We start from the raw sequence: 22,584 nt of genomic DNA on the forward strand, positions 1-22,584 counted from the left end.
GAGGTAGTGGGTACCAAGTTGATTTTTGGGTTGGTACAAACTAATCTGGCCATTGTTATTAAGAAAAAGCTCAGCGAAAATAAATTGTACTAGGAGTTCTTTTTTTTTTTTTTTTTTGGGTAAATATTGTAATAGGACTTCCTTTACCCCAAATCATGGGTTGGTACAAACTAATCAGGCCATTATTGTTAAGAAAAAACTCAGCGAAAATAAATCTTAATAGGACTTCCTTTGCACCAAACTATAAAATTATCTACTAGCTAATCCTATCGAGTTAAATCACATTAGACAAAGGCCACAAAATATTCTTTAGTTAACCGAAACTTCATGAACTGCAAACTGAATTTCATCAGCGATGAGTTCTAAAAAGTACTGGTTGTTGGTGGAGTTGGTAATTACTCTTCCATTCTTAAGTTCGAGTCATGAGAATGAAGTCACCTTTGATAGGAAGCCTTTTATTTTCCATAGTAGATTTTCGAATTAGTTGAATACTAAAGTGAGTACCAAACAGTGAGTGAAAAATAAAAAAAAGTACTAAAAAAGTAACAAATGTAGGCCCATTTGAGCGTAGAGGAGTCATAATTTCATCACTAACTATATAGTATTAATTAAAAGGAAGGAAAGCAACCTATCGCATTATAAATGAGGGAGAAATTTAGCTGGAGTCCTTTATTTTTCCATATTTTACAAATAATGAAAAAATTTGACAAAGGTTAGAAGATATTATTAGCTAAAGATATTTAGGATTTATCAAATTGAATAAACGTGAGAATGCGTCTAGAAGTATACACATTGACTCCATTATAAACAAATAGAAGCTTGCTAGTACAAAGGTGTTGCACAAAAAACAATTTAAAGGATTAGAGATGCGGTTCAATCACTGTAAGCACGGTACGATGATATTTATAGTCCATTTGGTCAAACTACTAAAATTAGTTTATTTTGATAAGTACCTCTCATCAAAAATGTCTTGGGACTTGGGAGAGTATCATATTGTGTTCGGTTAAAGTATTTAAAGATTGTTTTGTTAGTAATTTGTTTTCAACAAATACTTTCAAAAGAATTTTTACGTGTCAAATTACAAAAAAAAAAAAAAAAAAAAAATTGTTGCTACTCTTAATTTGGTAAATATAATTTTTTATATGAGTAATTTAATCTTAAAAAAATTTAAGTATTTATTTTGAAAGAAACTAATATTTTCAACTAGACCAAGAATCTTCATTCTTCAGAGAGTGAAAAGGTTAAAATACACCTAAACTATCACACTTTCACGAGTTTCATATCTAAACTATCCGGTGTTTACATTAAATATCTAACCTATCACATCTTGTATATTAAAATACACCACTTTACTAAGTTGACAAAAATTTGAAGGTACCAGACAATAGGCACGTGGGGCTTAAAATAGCCATAAAAATGGGTCCATGTGGCGTCTATGAAGGTTAATTGAGCTGATCAATTTGAAGAAAAAGAAAAGAACAACCCTTTTTTTTTTTTTTTTTTTTCTTATTTCCCTTATATTGTTTTTGAATCTTTGTCTCCTTCCCCTTCCTTCAACAAAATTCATTAAAAATCCTTCTTCTTCATTTCTCTAAGCCATGAAAACAAAATTCATTAAAAATCCTTCTTCTTCATTTCTCTAAGCCATGAAAACAAAATTCATTAAAAATTTTGAATCAATACTCACAAAATTCCGAAAAACAGGTTGTCTTCTTAAAGAAATCGGCTTCGAAAAATTTCTGACCTACCAATTTAAATCAGTTGCAAACGAACCCAAATTTCGGATTTAGCTTCACAATTTAGTTTCCTGCAGGTTTAGACAATAGCCATTTAATTTCTCGAGCAAAAATTTTAAATTCGAATAGACCCTAAAAGCTTTAATGACCAACAGTGGTGGCTCAAGTCTTCAACCACCCAAAACTCTCCAAATCTGTAGCTAAATCCCAGATCAAAGCTCAACAATAACTCTAAAACAATACGCAGATTTCGAATCCGACACCCACACCGCTTATGTAAACTACCCGGTGCAAATCGATGCTTCAAGAGTCCAATAATGTAGTCCCCCCGCCTCCCAACCCCGGCACCCCAAGTTTTAACCAATTAATTAATTTAGTTTCTGATAGGTGAAAATAAATAGCCACGTGGAGTACCACTAACGACTTTCTTTTTAAATTTTAAAACGGAGCGTGTATAAGACGCACATGAAGCTAAGCAAAGAGATGTGTTTTAATACACAGGGTGTTAGGGTGTCATAGTTTAGGTGTGTAATAGAAATACTAGATACTTAGTTGAAACATAAAATTCGTGAAAATGTAATAGTTTAAGCAGTGGCATATCTTGTGACGCAGATTATAAATTTATGTGTAAAATTTATTAAAATTATAATAAATAATAGATATGAATCCATAACTTTAAAAATATAGAGGGCTCAATATTAAAAATTTTAAGATTGAACTCATAAAATTTAAATATGAATTCGTCTCTGAGTTTAAGTATGTTTTAACTTATTCACTCTTCTTTAAAATAAGGGAAAAGGGTCAAAAATACCCCTCTACTTTGGAAAAAGGGCTAAAAATATCCTCCAAACTTATTTTGGGTCAAAAATACCCTCTTCCTTAAAGTTTTCAAATATACCCCTTGCCTTGACGGAAATTATCCGCCAAAATAGCAAATTCATTATTTAAACCCATCATTTAAACCCTGAATGCAAATAATAACATAAGATATCTCTTATTCCCCCGATTCTCTCAAGCTTCATACCTACGTATTGGGGAATAAGGGAATCTTATGGGTTATTATTTTTCGGGTTTAAATGATAGGCAGTTTAAAGAATGATTTCCGGGTTATTTTGAATAATTTCCGTCAAGGCAAAAGATATTTGAAAATTTTAAGGACAGGAGGGGTATTTTTGACCCAAAATAAGTTTGGAGGATATTTTTAGTCCTTTTTCCAAAGTAGAGGGGTATTTTTGACCCTTTTCCCTTAAAATTAATATTAGCATTTTAAAAGCTTGCCCAACACGCTATGAAGGAGAGATTGGGCTCCTCTCCATAAATTTATGCTTCCATTTTAAGTTATCTTGGATTAGAGACACTATGGCAAGATGTTAGAATTAATGGCTAAGATTTAATTGACTAAATCAACTCCCTAACCATGATTTACAAAATTAATAACTTATCCATAAATATGTTAAAAATATCTTCTCTCTCTTCCTATTTTAATATTCCATTTTTTTCAATTACGACAACTCTTTAATGGTCATATTTTACAAAATATAGACAAAAATCTTTTTAAATATACAATTACCAATTGAAAAATGGGATCTATATTATGTGAAGTACTAAGCATCATAATTGGAAAAAAAAAAATGGAAAATATCACTAATTGAATAATGGGGGTAAAAATATCACTAATTCAATAATGGGGTCTATTTTGCATGGGGAAAAAAATTAAATCGTAAAATTATCGGGTAAAGAAAAGATATTTTACTACGTAGGAAAAGTAAAATAGGAAGAGAGAGAATATATTTTAATACATTTATGGATAAGTTATTAATTATGTAAATCATGGTTAGGAGTTGGTTTAGTCAATTAAATCTTAGCTATTGATTCTAACCCGCCATGTGTCTCTAATCCAAGGAATCTTGGGGAAAACGGAGAAATGGAAAGGAGCTCAATCCGGAAGGAGAGCATCACTAGCGCAATAGCACATAGCGTGTTTTCTTTCTTCTGCAGCAATTGTTCTAGATAGGGAACATTTCGCGATTTTGGTTAAAACCAAAACCAAACCGAAAATTTAACCAAACCGAATAAAAAAACCGACATTTGGTTTGGTTTGGTTTGGTTTGGTTTTAAATTTGAAAACCGATAATATTTGGTTTGGTTATGGTTATAGTAAAAAATACCGAATAAATAACCGAACCAAACCGATAATTATATACATAAAATTTATAATTATTTATATATATAATATTAACTTTTCATAAATAATTAAAGATATTTTATACCTTTTAATTATTAATTTAATTTTGGTCTACTTATTTTTAAGGCCACGTCTTAAAAGAATAATCCAAGTCAACAATCAAGCCCAACTCTAATAAGTCGTAGAAGCATAAGGGTAAAAAAGTAAAAATCCTACTATCTCTTTTCATTTTTCACAGCCGTATGTCTTTCTTTCAATATCGACAAAGTTAGCGCTTGTGGTGAGGAAAAAAGAACTTCATAGAAATTTGAAGAATGTAGAGAGAGAATATTTGAATTGTCACATTGTCATAAATTGAAAAAGCAACCAAACCGAACCAAACCGACATAACCAATATATGGCAAATTGGTTATTATTTTACTTGGTTTAGTTATGGTTTTAAACATTTAAAAACCGACTAAATTGGTTTGGTTATGGTTTTAACAAATAATCCAGCCCAAACCAAACTAAATGAACCTTTTTAGTTCTAGAGCATATTTGAGAATTGACTTAAAGAAGAAAAGGGCAAAAGAAATTCCTTAATTTTCTTTAGCTCCAACTATATCGTTTGAGTATGTTTCAAATTCAATGGACCAACTTTTCTATTTAAAACAGGGAAGATCCGACATCATATGCGTGGCATGCAAGTTTTTGCCGAGCAAAACAGAGACACCTACCTTGACTGCAGATTGGTCGTAGGGGAAAACAATTTGTAACATAAAAAATAAACATGACTTCTCAATTTTTCCTTTTGTTTTATAAATTATTTTTCAAATTTATCCTCCAAAACACTTGCATATCACACAGATCAATAGTTTTTAGCTGGGTCTTGGACTCTAAATAATTAATACAATGATTACTAATCTCTGATCCTTAAAAGGACAATCGACGTTTAATGATATTGTAGACCTTTTTTTTTTTTTTAAAGAAAATGTAGTTTTAGCAAAAAGAAAAAATTAATTTCAATTTTGTTTTTTGTCATACATCAACATGATTATGGCTTCATTGGTTTTGTCTCTGTTTGCCTTCCAGATAAGGGGAGAATGATATACGTGGGCCAAAAGGATAGGCATGTTTTCTCGCTAAAGTGCGCACTCCGTGGGAAAGAGAGCAAGCATACCATCCGAGAAGGCATTGGAGGCTCAGGCATCGTCATTATTAGCTATGGCAAACAACAAACGAAAAGGAACACAGAATAAAGCAAGAATTGAGAAACAAACAGTTGCAAATTTGGCGAAGAAGGTGCAGGATTCACCTGCATCGACTTCAACTCAGACCCCGCAGGACGGAATAATGATGGAAACGACTTCTCGCGCCGCAGTAAATTACCGGCGAACAATTCAAAAGTGGCTTCTCCTCAAAGGGGAACCACTGAAACAGTAATGAAGAGTGGACTGGCACTGGAATTAGGGCAGCAAAGTAGGGGAAACCAGAAGGAGAGCAGTTCCAATAGACTATCCTGGGCTGAGGAATCAGAAATGGAGCCAGAAACACATGGATCCATTTGCGATAACTTCGACATAGGTAAAATTGCTAATCCTGGGTTCAAATTAGAGTATGTTGCACCTATAATTCATGGTGATTCTCCTGTATGTGGAATAGAGCTAGAGGATATTAGTGCTGAAATTGCGTATTGGAAAATTTAGTTGTGTGCTATGTCTTTGGGGCTCATCCCCTTTTTTCAGTATTGAATGGGTTTATTAAGAGAATGTGGAAGAAGCATGGTATAAACAAAACAGTTATGCTGAAGAATGGAATTGTGATAGTGACATTTGATTCTGAAATTGGTAAGGCTGAGGTGTTGCAAAGGGGAATTTTCCATTTTGATAGTAAACCATTTATTGTTAAGGCATGGTCTTATGAAATGGAATTCATCGGAGAGGAACGGTACACAATACCTATTTGGGTGAAGTTTCCTAGGCTGGATTTCCAGTACTGGAGTTCAGCAGGATTAAGTAAGATTGGTAGCTTAGTGGGGAAGCCATTGATGACAGACCATAATACAGAGAAGAAGACAGGGTTGAATTTTGCAAGACTGTTGATAGCAGTGGGAATGGATGCTGATTCGCCAGAAAAAGTATGTTTCATGAATGAAAGAGGAGAGTTGATAGAACAAAAAGTTCAGTACGAGTGGAGACCAATTTTGTGTAAATTCTGCCATAAACATGGGCATAGTGAAGAGGAGTGTAGGAAGAAGAAACCACTAGCTCCAGCAGTGGTGGAGCCAGTAGTACAGGTGGACAAAGCAGCTACAACACAAGGATAGGCCGGAACATCAACTAATACTGGGAAAGTAAACAAGGATATGGGGCCTAGTCATGACACAACAAAAAATGATGGTATAGGCAAAGAGGGTGAAGTTAATAATGTGAAAAATGGGAATGGGCAGGTGCAGATGCAAATAGAAGCACCAAACATAGGAGTTGATAAAAGGGTGCAAAGACCACATGTTCAGAGGGGTCACAAAGGCTGCTAGGCCACAGGAAATATGGGTAACACCAAGAAGAGCAACTACTACTCAACAACCAGCAAAGCTAGATAAAAAGAAAACTAAGAATACATATCAAGTGTTGACAGATGGTAGATCCAGTGGGCAAAGGCAGCAGCAAGGGCCCAAGAATGAAGGGCTCATTCATCCACCTGAGGATGGATAGCTATCTCATATGGAATTTTAGGGCCTTAATGGCTCTAATAAACAAAAAGAGGTCAAACTCCTTTGTAATAAGATGAATGCTGGAATAATAAGGTTGGTGGAGAATAAGATTAAAGTAGGAAGGATTGAAAACTTGGCTAAACAATTGTTTCCAGGTTGGGGATATGTCACAAATTTGGAAAAGCATTAGAATGAAAGAAATGGCTCACCTGGAGACTAGATTATTTCCAAATTAATGTCCTAAGCATGATAGCACAAGCAATTACTTGTCAGGTGCAAAATGTGTGTGATCAGTGGAATTTTCAGTTAACAGTAGTATATGCACATAATACCAAGGAGGATAGAAGATCCTTATGGAACTATTTGGTGGATATGAGCCAAGTAATTCAATTACCTTGGCTAGTAATTAGTGATTTTAATTCAGTATTGAAGCAAAATGATAGAATTGGAGGCAACCCCATTAATTTGGGGCAAGTGGAAGACTTCCATGACTGCATTGAAGAAAGTGGTTTGATTGAAATGCCACACAATGGGAGTAGATACACTTGGAGAGATAGGCATGGTGATCACTGATGAGCGCAAATTTTGATATAAGTTTCTTAAGCGCTTCGCTAGTCAAAAATAGTATAGTTTAAGATCGTCTCCACAGGGATTGGCGTTACTAATAAATCAGACAAAGTCTTGCTCAGTATTATTCAGGAAATCAAATCTTAAGAGTCTTTGTGGTATTAACCACAAGTAACTAATTTACTATTAAAAGAATACTGAAAATGAGGAAATTGATCAAGGGTTACTATTCATAGGAGAATTAAGGGCGGATGACAGGACTGGTGCAAAAGAAATATTCAAGATTAATAAACGTTCTAGGTTCTTTTCCGAAGCTTTGTTGACTCTTTCAATTTCAACGAATAATTAGTCTACCTGCACTATTCAAACTCTTCCTTCGAATGAACTAAATATCTTCAAAATAGACTAATTTGAACTCAAGAACATATGCTAGAACTGTCGAATGGATTTAATAGCAGGAAAACTTCTCTCGAATATCTTCCTATCTTGATTAAGGAACAACTCAAGAAAGCTCTTACGATTACTAACAAGAATTACACTTCAATAACAATATATTAGCATAAATACTCAATAAAATAGTTCTCTTTCGATTAACTAAAACAAAGAACATTTATGCATAACGTTCAAAACCCCATTCGAATATTCTAACAAGAACGAAATCAATCCATAAGTAAATCTCAAAACACCATGTCTATCAAAACCCTATAAGAAAACTACTCCATAGTAATATAAAATAATATAGAAGAAATAGAAATTAAACTAGAAGTCATTACAACCAACTTTTGATCCAAACTTTCGTATTGAATCAATGGTAGAAAGTTGCAAAATCTTCAATCGAACTGTCAGCCGTCTCCTCTTGGTCACAGTCCCAAAATATCCCCTCAAAAACGTGTGTTTTAGGTATTTATAACATATCCCAAAAGTCCCGGGACGAAAATACCCTTAAGAATTGGGAAAAGCGGCCTTTCGGAAAAGGGCTTACCGCGACGCGCGGGCGTAGCGCCTAGCGTCGCGGGCAATAAATTCGTGAGTTGTGGACGTAGCAGCATATTAAAGTGCAGCTCTATGTTCTTTCTCCATCTGCTGCCACCTAATTCCCCATCCAATTCATTCCTTTAATTAATTTCCTTTCACTTAGTTAGTGGCCTCAATCATTAGGCAATCATGGTCCAATCATTAGATAGGATCTCCTTCATTTTGACTTGTTATAATGTCTTTGCTTCACTTTAATTTGCTATATCATACCCCGATCTTACTAAGGTGTGATGGTCACCCGACCCCCTATTTGGAGCCGAGCGAACCCGCTGACTCTTATTACATACATACTTTCTTTGGATTCTTAGATTAAACAAAAATAAAATACATAGTAAAGCTTTCAAAATCTTTTGTCGTTTCCAATTAAACACGATGCGTAAAACATAAGGGCTCGTAACATAATGTATAATAAAAACACATCGGCTCGTGGAACAATTTTCAAACTGACACACTAAACCCACGACTCTGTCTGCAAAGTCTCTAACTTCGAACAAGCTGCATAAAGACATATAATCTGACCTCGGCGGCCTAAAAGTACAAAATGGAGTCTACCAACTCATTTGGAACGTCTTCTGCAATAGCACTTACTTGTCTGAGTGTACCTGCGCGGCATGGAACGCAGCGCCCACAAAAAGGGGCGTCAGTACGAGTAATGTACTGAGTATGTAAGGCATGAAAAAATAATACAAACAGGAACATAAGTATGAATACCATGGGATCATAGAACATGTGATGAGATAAGAGGATAACCTGTACATGTGAATGCCTTTTTGGCTGGATACCATGCATGCTTGTCTTTCCTTTGAAAACATTTCTTTTCCATATACATAGAAAATAGATCTTATATCGCATCATGTTATATCATAGCATATCATATCATATCATATCGTGTTATATCATATCAAGTCATAGTGTATCATATAGTATCATAGCACCGAAACCGGCGTCGCTCGCCCATTCTTGGCAAAATATCCGCCGCCCATAAATTCCGCGTCCGAGCATCCCGCGTCCGGGATGAAAAACCACCGACCCAGTGGCAATGAAACATGTTTCCCTTCCCATTCCCCATGTATCCTTCCCTCCACCCCATGCGCATATACATATCTCATATACGTATGTCATATAAGCGTACGCAGAAAGCCCAAAGAAAAGTCGTGCATTCGTCGGAGTGACGTAAGGTCGGTAGCCTCCGACTACTTTATAGAATAATATGGGCGCTTTGTCTCGCTTTGAAGGAACAATTATAAAGCGAGACTATCAATCAAGGATAACATCACGGGAAAACATAAAACAGGGACATAACATATCATTTCATATCGTCGTATTCATGGTAAGAACATATCCTTGACATATTCGTCCTAGTCATTTTCTCATATCTAGCATCATCATTGTCATCATAAAATCATAGTCGTTGTTTTGGTCATAAAAACTTTCAAAAATCGTAAAACTTAGATTTTGGAGAAAAATGGATATTTTGGAAAACATTCATAAACTTTTAGGAAGGAAAATCATGCTTTGAAATCATAACTTCTAACTTTTGAAAATAAGGACGTTATGGGAGCATTTATAAAATCGCAACGTATGATTCATGCCATAGAAGTAAAAGGAACGGGCCTTAACATACCTGTGCCGCGCCTCACTAGACACGCTTGTCCGGACTTGTTAGTCTACATTCAAGAGAATTGATGCAACCATTAGATTCATTACTAAGCACGCTTGTCTTGATTTTTCAAATAAATTCACTTATGATCTGTCGAGATTTCGGCAGCATCTCCCCTGTAAATACACTACCCCCGAGATCTTACTCGGCCCAAATCATCAACAATCCGGGAATTTAACCCGGCCAAACTATCAACAATACCAACAATTATTCTAGCAACACTTCAACATTCAATTCTATTCAATTCAATTCAATTCAATTCACATGACTTTCAAAACGATTCAATCAACATACTAATCCATCCAACACTTTCCAACTCCAATAAAACCAATAACAATACGTTTCCTTTTCTTCCAAATTCATGAACTCCATACTAACAACATCATATTAACAATACCACACTAATAACATTATCTTCCATGCATGCAAGAACATTACATTCAATTTACATAAGCTTCTAAAACAAGTCTCCAACTCTACAATTTCATTAAGATCATTAAGCTTTTACTAGCAACATAAAATCCACAACACAACAACCAAACTACCAAATAGAATTAAATCACCATGGCTTGTCAAACCACCTATCATTCGACCACAATAACTATATGCATGTTTTCATAAGTTTTCATCCACTTCTATGCATTACAATAACAACCAAACTACTAGATAAAATCAACTCATTACATTCTATCAATCATGGCCCTACTCGGCCACAACCCATATACACACATTTCATGAACTTCATTCATTTCCACCTTCTACAATACTCACAATTCATCCATAAAACATGTAAAAGAAAGTTGAACACATACCTCTTTCTACTTGTCTCCTTACTCGGCTATGCCATGTTTTGCAAGAATGAATACTCTACTTGCTCCAACCACCATCCCATGTTAATAAGGACCTTTCAATTAGTAAAGAAGCTAGAAGAAACAATTTTTCTTGGCTAATTTTCCATGGCTCAATTTTGAGAGCCATGGCCGAACCCCTTTCTTTTCTTTCTTTTTTTTTTTTTTTTTTTTTTCTCACTCCAAGGTTCTTGATTTGGAATGATGAATTGGTCTTCTCTTCCCATATATATATTTAGTCCCTCCAATTATAAGATAGCCACATACTCCCCCTTCTCCTTTATTCTAGAATTTTCTTAAAAAAACCAAGGTGAATAATTGTCTTACCATGCAAGCTTGATCCATACATATATTTATAATTACATGGTTCATGAAAGGGTGGGACCCACTCACACATACACACACATGCACGGCCAAAGTGGCCCTTTCAAGACTTTTCTTGAACATTTGTGAAATTACCATTTTGCCCCTTGGCTTCTACATTATTACCTGAGACCTTTTTGCGAACTTCCCTTTTTACCCTCAACCTTTCTCAATATTTCCACATTAATAATATTCATAAGTAATATTCATAACCAACTTGCTCATTAATATAATTTTGGAAACGGTCTTACCCTCGACATTCCTCGACTATCTCGAAATATTCGAACGTACAAAGTACGGGCTATAACATGCTACCAATATATTCAACTTCAACTTCGATTATAATCCCACGTCCGTTTAATCCCGATTTAGCTTCAAAATGCTCCTTATCTCGAAATCAAGTCCTATACAATAAAACTCACGTAATAAGCATAAAATACTAACATTATAGCTCAAACACAATCAAAATGTAGTAAAATATAAGGCGAACTATAACTAAAAAGATCATGTTCCTAGCCTATCATCAATCACAGAATTTGGTCCAAAATCGATTGGGCATTTGTGAACAGAGAATGGATTGATACAATGCCAGTGATCATAGTCCTATTCATGTAGCAAAAGAGATTGCAGTAAAACAGAAGAAAAAACTATTTAAATATTGTAACACTTGGTCCACACATCCAAGTTTCTTGGAGTTAGTTGAGGAAATCTGGAAAAAGAGCATAAGGGGATGTAAGATGCTACAAATTGTAAGGAAGATGAAGGATCTAAAGAGAAGCCTCGGGGCACTAAACAGTCAACACTTCAGTAATATTGTAGAGGAAGCAAATGAGGATAGGAAGGTTTTGGAGATGATACAAAAGTCATTACATCTACAACCATCGGACTTAAGATTACAGCAGGAGGAAAGGGATCAGTATCTCAGGCTTAAGAAATCTTCTTATGTGGTAGAGGTATATTTACAACAAAGGAGCAAAGCTACATGGATTAAGCTTGGTGATGACAACGCCAAGTATTTCTTCTCAATTATTGAACACAAGAGGCTTCAACAAGCTATAACACAACTGAAAGATAAGACTGGACAGGTGCAACATGAACAAGATGTTATTGCAGGAATTATGGTGGACTTTTATACAGAATTATTGGGAAGGAAACATGCACAGAGAACCAAAGCCTTTAATAGCTTTCTGAAGAATGGTAGGGTATTAACTACTGTATAATAATTGGAACTGATTAAACCTTATTCAGGGAAGGATGTGAAGCTAGCAATGTTCAGTATTGATAAGAACAAGAGTCTAGTCCCTGACAGATATGGGAGTGGTTTCTTTCAAGCTGCTTGGGGCATAATTAGGAAGGATATTTCTGAGGCTATACTCCAGTTTTTCCAAAATGGTAAGCTCCTAAAACAGTTGAATGCAACTATGATTGCTCTGATTCCTAAAGTATATGTTCCACAAAATGCAAGTAAATTTAGACCAATTTCCTGTTGTAATGTACTTTACAAGTGCATATCCAAGGTAATTTGTACCAGATTGAGAAAAACAGTTGCAATTATTGTAGCTGATAACCAGGCATCATTTATAGAAGGTAGATCGTTGGTGCATAATGTGCTAATATGTCATGACCTTCTAAGACATTACAATAGGAAGACCACTCCAAAATGCCTCATTAAGATTGATCTTAGAAAAGCATACGAAAGGGGTTTGAGGCAAGGTGACCCTATGTCCCCACTACTGTTTGTCCTTGTCATGGAATACTTGTCTAGAATATTAAACAAAATGAGTGGATTACCTGACTTTAGGTTCCACCCTATGTGCAAGGGCACAAGATTAACACACCTTATATTTGCTGATGATCTAATGATGTTTTGTAAAGGCCAGGAGAATTCAGTAACAAGAGTTATTGAGGCTTTGAAACATTTTAGTGAGGTTACTGGATTAGTTTCCAATCTTGATAAATCAAACTTATTTTGTGCTGGAGTGGATGAAGAATCTGCGAGGAAGTTGCTACAAATCCTTTGGTTTCTCAACTGGTACACTGCCTATGAGATACTTGGGACTTCCCTTATCATCTAAGAAGTGGACTTGAGTGGATTGCCATCAGCTTGCGGATAAAATTACACATAGAATCACAACAGTTTATCCTAAGACACTGTTTTATGCTAGGAAACTGCAAATCATTATAGCTGTACTATTTTCTATTTATAACTATTTGGGGGGAGGGGGTGGGGTTGTGTTTATCCTGCTTTAGAGTATCATAAAGGCAGTGGATAAGAAGTGTAGGGATTATTTGTGGGGTTGTTCTGAGGAGAAAAGGAAAATAGCATTGGTATCATAGGAAAAAATATGTTTGCCTAAGAAGTTTGGTGGTCTGAATATTAAGAGTTGCAAGCTCTAGAATGTAGCATCAGTAGGTAAACTCATATGGCAACTAGCCAGCAATAAAGAGATGTTATGGGTCAAATGGGTGCATGATATTTATATAAAAGGGCAAATAGATATCTGGGAACACCAAGCACCAAAGGATTGCAATTGGTACTGGAAAAAAATCAACTCTCTGAAAAGTATAATGGTACAGGAATGGGGTGTATATCCTGACAAAGAATGGGGAATATTCAGAGCGTTACAATGCATTGCTAGGCAGGCACAGAAGGATCCCTGAAGTTGCACTGGTTCGAAACTCTATCATGGTACCTAGAAATAGATTCATTATGTGGTTAACTAATCAAGAAATGTTGTTGACAAAGGATAGGCTCACTAAGATGCACATACATGTTGATGATGAAACCTGTGGATTATGCTCAAATGCTCAGGTGGAAACACATAGGCACATAGTTGCAAATTGTGCATGGTTTAAAGAATTGAGGGATGCAATGGTCAACTGGTTTGGGATCTCATACAGGAGTATGAGTGCTCAGCAAAACATTGCAATGGGTCAGGAGAAGGAAATGGAAGAAGTTCAAGAAGGAGCTGGTCATTGCCATTTCGGGTGCTATGACATACCACACCTGGATGGCAAGGAATGAAAAGTAGTTTCCAACCTCAGCTGCCCAAGTCCAGAAGGAGGTGAAGGAAAGAGTAGGATTTTTCAGATGTACAAAAAGAGTTTATAGTAGTAGACACTTGGTCTAGCAATTGTGTAGTTGAGCTGAAGTTCTAGCAGGATTTGTTTTGCATTTCTAGATTCAGAATTGTATAGGTTTCATTTTGTTTTAGCTTTGAGACACTGGAGAATAGCAACCTTCCTGGAAGGTGGCTATTGCTCTTGTGTATTTGGATGATGTATTGGTTTGTTTTGTTGGTACGGTAATATATTCATAGTTTATTACCAAAAAAAAAAAAGAAAAACATGATTATGCGTTTAGCTCATCCATTCCAAATCCACACAGATTATTTGTTTTCAAAATAATGACCTGATGGCAAATTTTCTTCCAAAGCTACATATTACGAATAATTTACATAATTAGTCCTTTTCTACTTGTATAAATTAATCATGCTTTATGAGGCATTCCTATAAGTTACTTATATAGAAGTAACTTCGGAAAACTGAGAACGATCTCAAACCTCATATAATGCACCAACCCCATACCCATCCATCCTCGTGTATCAAATGTATATTTTTCACCAAATTAATAATCACACCTATCTCAATTAATCATTACTTCCTCCGTCCATAATAAGTATCCTTTTGTCCTTTGACACACCTCTTAAATATAAATACTTAACTTTTAGTAAAAAATAAGGTACTTGGACTAATTTACCCTTAATTAAACAATACTTATTTAATAAAAGTTTCTTGATTACTTTAAAATTTACTTATCTAAATAGAGGTAACTTTGGAAGAAAACAATTAATACCTTCTTGATTATATAATGGACACTTATTTTCAATCAGAAAAAAAAAAAAAAAAAAAAAAAAAGCGAAAAAGACAGAGGCAATATCTGGGAAGATAAAATTCCAACTTAAACGTTAATTTTCCATTGTCTTTGTAAATAATTTCCGGATTGTATATATGTATTTATGCATTATATTTGAAAACGTTAAAGATGCATAGGAAAGAAAATCCAAGAAAATCTCCAAGAATCCTTGGTTGTTTATGACTGGCCAATCAAATTGCACTCCATCATCTATGCATATCCTATTCAGTCTTCTTTTCATATGGATTTGTTTGGAGTCTCCATCATTTTACCTCTTTTTTCTCTTTTAAGGAAAAAAAATGAAAATTAAAAAAAAAAAATTGGAGAAGAAAAGGGCGTCATGAAAATCGAATTCATACTTATTGTGAATATGAATATATCCAATATTACTAGGTTATAAGTTTTTGGAGCATTCTTGCGGTAACCTTATTATTATTGTTATTATTATTTATTTGAACTGTTAATATGATTCAACTTGTTATAATAGATTATTTATTTTATTTTACATATTACTTATTTTGAACCATCATTAGAATTTAGAGGTAACTGAACATAATGTTGTAAATATGATAAACAGTTAGCACATAAAATTTATATACTAACATTGACAAGGATTTATCTTTTATTGAATGACAAATTAAAATATTTGTACCATCAGATTATGGGACCCTATTATTGGTAACTACGACCAACTAAGTAGTTTTTAATATAGAGAAAAGGGTTCAAAACACACTTCAACTTTGACCGAAATTGTTATAATACACTCCAACTTTGCGGGGTCCTATGACCCCTTAAACTATTTAAAGTGAACTTATTAGCTCCCTAGGTACTGAGGTGACAAAGAGATTGTATGTAAGAGGGTGAGAGAAGAAACGAAAATGTTTAAAATTTATTTTATAAGCAGTTTTTAGAAATATCTATTTTTCTTTTTTTCATTTTTCTTTTCATATGTTTCTCTTCGTCCCCTTTGTTGGGTTTCTCAACCACCATTAACAAATGAAGCATTGATGCTCTTCAACAAGTTTGCTTTCAAGGAACTCAACCTATGAGTTTTCAACAGATTAATCGCCATCGGATAATCGAAAATTCGCTGAGCTCCGCCATCTCTCTCTTCAACTCTGGTGACCCCTTTCTTTCTTTGATTTCATCTCCTCTTTGTCCCTCGAAACCCACAAGATAAAATCAAATAAAATTCGGAGTCCTGAATCTTTAGATCAATCGGGATGATGACCGCAAAATGTGAATTTGGTTTTTCAGATGATTTGGGTTTTCTATTGATTTGAATTTCTCAACGGAGTTTTTGCTAATTTAGTCTAAAAGGGAGTTTTTGTTGGATTTTAATGTGAAATCCTCTACGTAGTAAAGGTCTAAATTGAGAGGTTGCGTGTTAATAGTGGAAGCAGGTATAGAAAGATTAGAGAAATAAAGAAGAAGTAGGGAAAATTCTGAAGAATTTTTTTTTAATGGTAAATACAGTGTCAGGTGCGTGTATTTCACCCCTGGACATAAATTTGTTTTCGATTTTTAAGGAGGTAATAATTCCACTTTAAAATAGTCCAGGGGGGTCATAGGACCCCCGTAAAGTTGAAGTGTGTATAGCAAATTCGGCCAAAGTTGAAGTGTGTTTTGAATTCTTTTCCCTTTGATACATAACTTGTTATAATCTGTTTAACATAACACTATCAAGATATGGTAATAACGTGTTAGCATATTTATTATACCATTAGATTATTTAAAGTTGGGTTGCCTATCTTTATAGTATCAACTTACGTTTATCATTAGGCAATCTGATAGTTTGGTTTTTAAAAAAAGTCACGGTACCAAAAAAAAAAAAAAAATCTTACTGGCCTGAAAAATATTAAACCCTCTAATATCTCCGCAACATGAATAACACTTCTAAGGGTTGTTTGATTTAAATATTAATTATGTAAATTTTATTTTATTATGTGAACTATTTATGCAGTGATTAATAATAAAAAAAATTATTATGCAATGATTAATAATATTGTTTTAGAAGATTAATTGCGCATTGCTAATACACATTTCTTATTTTATGTTCTATCTCGCATAAAGTATACATAAATTATTGGATACCATCGACCAAATATTGTACTGTATTAATTAGGCAACTATTATTTTTTTCATGCAACCAATCAAACACGGTATTATATATCGTATGCGAAATTTAATAACATGATTAATTATTTCAATACCATCAACGAAAACCATCCGCAAGAGGTTATTATGCAGAAAAATAATGTTACATCCACCCATAATTGGATGTGAACCTTTTTCCTATGTACTCCATCCATCTCCAATTATCCGTCGTAATAATAGATATCTCAAACATTATTTGTTATTTTAGAATAAAAGAATTTTTTAAATTTTTGTTTAATCTGTAGCAGTATCCATTGAAGACTACAAATATCTCAATTATGAGGAAATAACACATAAATAGAGTAAATATCTGGTGAAGAGAAATTATATCTTAAGACATAAATAATAATAAAATAATCAAAAGATATTCTTAATTAATGTTTTCTTAAGGAGTATTTAAAAGAAAACAAGACTCATAATTTAAGGCGAAGGGTGTAGTACACAATATCCAGAAGAAAAATATTAAAGTAGTCCATATGTATAACGAGTGTTGAAGCGAAAAATAATGTTAAATCTAGGGGTGTGCAAAAACCAATTTAACCGATAAACCAAACCAATAAAAATGCTATTGGTTTATCGATATCAGGTTACGGTTTGTAAATAGTTTTGTAAAAAAATTTATTGGGTTATCAGTTCGGTTTGATTTTAAGGATTTAGTTAACGGTTAAACAAATAACCCAAATAAGCTTAGTATTAGAATTACATTTTTTTCCCTAATTATATATTAGTGGCTTTAAATTATATTTTTAAATACAAACCCTATCTCTATATTACTTACCGCTGGCACGCTTATTCTAATTATATTCTCTCAATTCTCATACGAACTAGGGCTTGTGATGCTTCTCTCCTTCACTTCTCAAACGAAACTACGGCTTGCGAGTTCTCTCAGCTTTGGATCTTTGAAGTTGTTGGCTTGTTGGTGGTGCTGCTTACTGCTTTCTTTTGCATTTTATAGTTTGTCTTGCTGCTGGTGTTTTTCTTGAAGAAGTTGGCCTTGTTTATGAACAAATGAACTAAGAACTGCCCTTGTTTTATTTTCAAAAGATTGCTACGATGATGTATTTTATAGTTTTTGTCTTTGTGTAGACTTTATGCATGAAGGCAGTGTATGAACAAAGGAAAATAAGAGAAAGTAAAAGTAAATAAATTAGTGGACTATTTTCTTATTGGTTAAACTGAAAACCGAACCGTTAAGGACCAAAACCGATAAATCGAAAACCGATAATGAATATCTTATTAGTTTAGTTTTGGTTTAGCGTATTTTCAAATCGAAAATCGTTAAACCGAACTAGTAATTTACAAAACCGAACCGAACCGAACCGACAAGCACCCCTAGTTACATCCAACTGTAGTTGGATGTGCTCCTTTCTCCTGAGTAGTAATACAAAATATCTAGAAGAAAAATATTAAGGGGTCGTTAGGCAGAACATATTAGAGAAAATAATATACGTATTATTTTTTAGATTATATAATTCTTTTTTGGTAGTATTTTTCAACTTATGTATAACTAATATTTGTATTAATTTTACACTCTATTCGATACTATTCTTATATATAGCAAATCATGATATTAACATAATACAAGTATCATTCCTATTCTAATCCACCTTATTCAGTATTATTATTTGTATCTTAATACATCCTATTCATTTAATACAACAAATCACAATGTCAATAAAAAACAATGCCATCATAATTAATTCCAATATTATTGATACGTCCTACCAAACAATCCCTAAGTAGGCGATATGGATAACGAGTGTAGAAGCGCAAAAATAGAGTCCAAACTTAAGGAGGGAAATACCATTCCATTCCCGCCACGACTTTTACCGTAATTACCTCTAAGAATTAGTCACCGGACACGTGTCGGTTCTTCTTTTTAACTCTCCTAATGCATACACAAAAGAATTAGTCACCGGACACGTGTCGGTTTGGTTTTCAGCTCTCCTAATTCATACAGAATTCCACAATTCCCCCTTACCCCCTCAACCCCCTCTCATTTTCCCCTCACCTCAAAATCAGGTACCCTTAGATTTTATTTTCTTTTCTACTCCCAAACACACAAAACTATTTTCTTTTTATTTTATATATATTTCGCTCTCTCTTTTGAGCTCGATCGACAGATTTCGAATCTCAATTTCAATTCGATTTAAAAGAAATTTCATTTCAATTCCCCCGAGGAAATTAAAGCCTTTCTATCTGTCGATTGTGTTCTTTTTTTGTGAGCAAATTAGGGTTTGTTTTGTACGCTAATTCAAGTTGTCTTAATCTCTCCCAATTATCCTTTTTTTTTCTTTCTAATCGTTACTAATTATTCTATTTTTCCACATTCTTTTGCAAACCCTAGGTTTGTTAAGTTTTTTCGTATAATCTGCCAAATATTCATTCATTCTTTCTTATTGTTTTGTATATTAAAAAAAAATTTGGAAAAACTGCGATTTTATTGTATTATTCAGATTTGTTTAGGGTTCTTTACAAGAAGCTCGGTGAGATTTTAGGTGCGTTGAGATTTTAGTTTACCATCCTAAATTGAGGGTTTCCTTGTTAATTGAATCTAATAAAAAAGAGAGAAAAGAAAAAAAAAAAAAAAGAAAAAGAAAAAGAAAAAAAATTAATCCTTTTAGGTGTTCTAGAGAAGAGTTTTCGTTTTAGCTGTTTTTAGAGTTGATCTAAACGATAAATGGCGTTGAATTTTTCGCATCGGCCTGTCTTTCCGGCACATATATCTGAGGATAATTTGGTATCGCCGATGAGAATTGTTAATGGGTATTTAGTTGAGGGTGTTCCTGAGAAAAATGTGGAGAATTTTGCCCGGTCGGGGTTTGATTACGGTTATGGGGGAAAAAGAGTAGAGAACTGTGATTCGTCAGAGTCGGTATCGGAGGATATCGTAGACCTTCTACCTGCTGATCCATTTGGTATGGATATAAGCACGACGATTACTGCTATTAGTGGTTGGCTTGAGGATTTGGGAGTTGATTATGGTGGATGTAGGAGAAATAACCATGTTGGTCCGAGTAATAATGAGGACTATGGTTTGTTTGCGGGTTTGAATTATATTTGGAATGATGCTATGAGGTTCCATCAATCATTCCCTAGTAGTCATCACGTTCGGTCTGATGACCTAAGTTGCGCGGACTCTTCACTTTCGATGCCTCACCCGTGTTGGATTCTCCAAAAATGCGCTACTTTTGGAGAATCCGACAAGCACCCGTCGACATTTTTGAAGAGTCAGAGCAATGTTGAATTGAATAGAGGTGATCAAGTTAATTGGTTTATTGGGGAGAGAGATATGAGGGATGCCTTGGCCCATGTTGGTCTTGGCTCAGCTTGCAATGTGGGGGACATTGCAGGTGTCAATAATAATGTAGGTTCAGGCAGTTTTTTGCCCGAGACTATGGAAGCAGCGGCTTGTGCGACGTCTTGCTCTGTTGGTGAAGATGAAGGAGCCCCTCATGAGGCTTTATCTTTTGCTCTTGGTTACCTTGGAGTGAAGGATCTTTTGAATGTAGAAAGTGTTTGTAGGTCATTGCAGGTGACTGTAAAGAATGATCCTTTATTATGGAGGAGCATTCACATTGAAAGCCCATTGAATGAGATCAGTGACGATATCCTCTTGCAATTGACTAGCAGGGCTCAAGGTAACTTACAATGCTTGAGTTTGTTGGAGTGTTCCCGCATCACAGATGACGGTTTGAGGCGGGTACTTGACTCTAATCCACGTTTGACAAAGGTCAGTTGTTCATCTTCATTTTACTTTAGTTTGCAGTACTCACTATGTTGGTATTGTTGTCGTATGCTTGTTGATGTTAATATTATGCTCTTTAGCACAATCTAATGACCACCTGCTTTTGTTTCGGGACTAAGAGATGCTGCATTATGCCATTTGTTCCTGAGTATTACGTGAAAGACTCCAATGTTTGGTCAGAAGAATGACATAAATTGCTTACTGATGTCTCTCACATTGCAGCTTGAATATCTTTTAGAGCTAACTTGAACTTCCTAAATGCACTCTTATTCATGGCACCGTTACATATTTGTGTATTTGATTTAATACATGATTCTTACATGTTTTGTCTAATGACTCAGTCTGGATGTAGTTGGTGATAGAGGGATTCTATTACCATCATTCCCTTGTTTTAAGTTGTAGTCATTGTACTGTTTGCATTACCTAACTGAGGAGTCGAAATCCACGTTTCAGTGGTTTTTAGCTTTTACTTGTAGAGGTTTGAATTGTTTATGGAAACACAAATCTGTTAGATTGATGCCCTTGATGTTCCTACTGGTTGCTGGCAGATGCATGCTAGGCTGTTTGGTTCTGTTCTTTCCTCATTTCCATTCTTCTGTGCCTTGTGCTAAATACTCTTGCAAGACATACCTGTTGAGTGCAGGATCAGTACCCTTTTGCTACTAATAATTTTCGTCGGTACAAGGTCCCTTTTAATAATAATATGTGCGTTAATGTACAATGTTGGGCTCATTAATCCTTGTTTTTACTTCATGCAGCTATTTGTTCCTGCATGTACAAGACTCAGTGTTGATGGCATTGTAAATATGTTGAAGTCTTATAACTGTCAAAGAGGTATGATGGGTATAAAGCACCTGAGAATTGGCGGTCTTTATGGAGTAACTCATGAACATGTTGAAGAACTCAGGTGCCTTCTAGGTGCAGATAGCCAGACGGGGCAAAATGTTTACAAACCCCATTTCTTTTCTCGATGGAATATTTACCGATTATCTGATGACGATCGGGCTATTGACGTTCAAATATGTCCTAGATGTGAAAAAATGAGGTTGGTCTATGATTGTCCTGCAGAGGGTTGCCAAGTGAAAGACGAAGCTACTCAAGAATGCAGGGCCTGCTCGCTTTGCATCTTACGGTGTAGCGAATGTGGGAGATGTATAAATAACACTGAATATGAGGAAACTTTTTGTTTGGAATTGCTTTGCTCTGATTGCTTTAAGCAGCCATTGAAGCTTGAAGACGAGCAGGAGGGAGGGGAGTGGCTGGTTCCTGTGAAGGAGAGATCAAAGTGTGATTGCTGAGGAGTAAATCTATGTGCTATCTATCTACATGTTTAATTGGATAATTATCGAGGGAAGAACATTTGTGACTGCTATCAATTTGTGTAAGACTTGCCGAACCAGTTGAATTGTTTTGTTTGTTGAACTGCTTTCAGCTAAATAATATACATTCACTCATTGTTCAAAACTTCAAATTTCAATTCAATGTTTAGTGCTTTGAATAAAGTAGATGGTAGTTGTGCTTGAAGGGGTCGTTTGGTGGGTGAGATGGGATAGACAAGAATATTTCAGGGGGTTGGAATATCGGATGGGATTAATTTATCTCACTTTCTATACGGGATAATTTATTCCCCCATTTATACTAAAATGGGGGGATGAAATAATTTTGGAACTAAAAAGT

The 22,584-nt window shown here is 34.8% G+C and overlaps 1 protein-coding gene across 1 annotated transcript; it reads left to right on the plus strand.

Moving 5' to 3' along the window:
- Nucleotides 1-19,154: 19,154 nt before the first annotated feature.
- LOC132059720 (F-box protein SKIP14-like) lies at nucleotides 19,155-22,371 on the plus strand. Its single transcript, XM_059452457.1, has 2 exons — nucleotides 19,155-20,892; nucleotides 21,666-22,371. The coding sequence occupies exons 1-2, from the start codon at nucleotides 19,840-19,842 to the stop codon at nucleotides 22,203-22,205; spliced, it is 1,593 nt and encodes a 530-aa protein (XP_059308440.1). The 5' UTR covers nucleotides 19,155-19,839; the 3' UTR covers nucleotides 22,206-22,371.
- Nucleotides 22,372-22,584: the final 213 nt, after the last annotated feature.

The sequence above is a fragment of the Lycium ferocissimum genome, chromosome 6 (genome assembly GCF_029784015.1).
Source record: "Lycium ferocissimum isolate CSIRO_LF1 chromosome 6, AGI_CSIRO_Lferr_CH_V1, whole genome shotgun sequence".
In the NCBI taxonomy this organism is placed as follows: Eukaryota; Viridiplantae; Streptophyta; class Magnoliopsida; order Solanales; family Solanaceae; genus Lycium; species Lycium ferocissimum.